The 908-nt window shown below is 44.9% G+C and overlaps 1 protein-coding gene across 1 annotated transcript in view; it reads right to left on the bottom strand.

The window, feature by feature from the left end:
• The window catches only part of LOC103521048 (probable protein phosphatase 2C T23F11.1), a gene marked incomplete at its 5' end in the record, with an annotated part of 5,666 nt that extends 4,762 nt beyond the window's left edge, over window positions 1-904 (bottom strand). The window contains 2 exons of the mRNA XM_008486152.2: window positions 66-291; window positions 689-904. Coding sequence (XP_008484374.2) covers window positions 66-291; window positions 689-904 — 442 coding nt within the window. The remainder of the gene's footprint in view (window positions 1-65; window positions 292-688) is intronic.
• Window positions 905-908: the final 4 nt, after the last annotated feature.

The following is a 908-nucleotide window of genomic DNA, read 5'->3' as shown; positions in this document are numbered from 1 at the left end:
GTTCACTGAAAAGAGTAGTTCTTTTTTATAACTCACTCCTGGATCTCTCTATTCCTGATACTCACCCACTACGATTTGTTCCTTGGCGTCCTTCTTCTCGTTCTTCTTAAACACAAAGTCCCCCAGTGCCCGACTCAGAGCCAGGTTCCCGTTAACCCTGTTGAACTCGACCCACCCCCCGGCCGCCGTGATTCGCCTCAACTCTTCGTCATTGTTCGGTTTGTGATCTTGGGACAGGGGCTGTACAATGCCGTTCTCACAGCCGATGGCGCGCGAATCACCCACGTTGGCCTGAAAGGGTTAAATTTTGAATTAATGGGGGAGTAAGATTTTTTGGGTTTCATGTGGAGTGAGTTGGTATGAAAAACGGTGAGGATGAATTTTGCTTTAACCGTGAATCACAAACGTTGACCTGGAAAGGGTTAATATTCGAATTAATCGCGAAGATTTTTTTTCAACTTAGTTAGCTTGGAGGGTATAGTAGCACGTCTGCTTTGTAGGCCGCAGATTTGAATCCCCGCAACCTTATCCCAAACAGATAAGGTTCATACTCGGAACGGCTGGTTTTGTACTATCTTGTCTTCCTTTTCCCGATTTAGGATAAATAAAAAAAAAGCATCATTACAAAAAGGAACTATAAAACCTCAGATGTTACAGTTCCCTTTATCAAACCTCTTCAAACACTTACACAGTAGAGAATATTGTCTTTGATGAGTATACAAATGGCGGTGGTTCCGGCAAGCTCGTCTTTCAGCGCATCGTCATCTAACATGGCTGCATCCAAATCCATGAATCCCTTCTTGAGCGCCTCCGTTATGTTGCCCTCCTTGAACTCTCTCGTCTTCACGATATACTTGTGTAGATGTTTCCCCGCAAACTGTGCTATCTTGGAGCCACCGTGGCCATCG

The sequence above is a fragment of the Diaphorina citri genome, unplaced genomic scaffold, assembly GCF_000475195.1.
Source record: "Diaphorina citri unplaced genomic scaffold, Diaci psyllid genome assembly version 1.1 scaffold4443, whole genome shotgun sequence".
Classification (NCBI taxonomy): domain Eukaryota; kingdom Metazoa; phylum Arthropoda; class Insecta; order Hemiptera; family Psyllidae; genus Diaphorina; species Diaphorina citri.
Note: the sequence above shows the minus strand (reverse complement) of the source record. Positions and strands in the feature narration are given on the sequence as shown.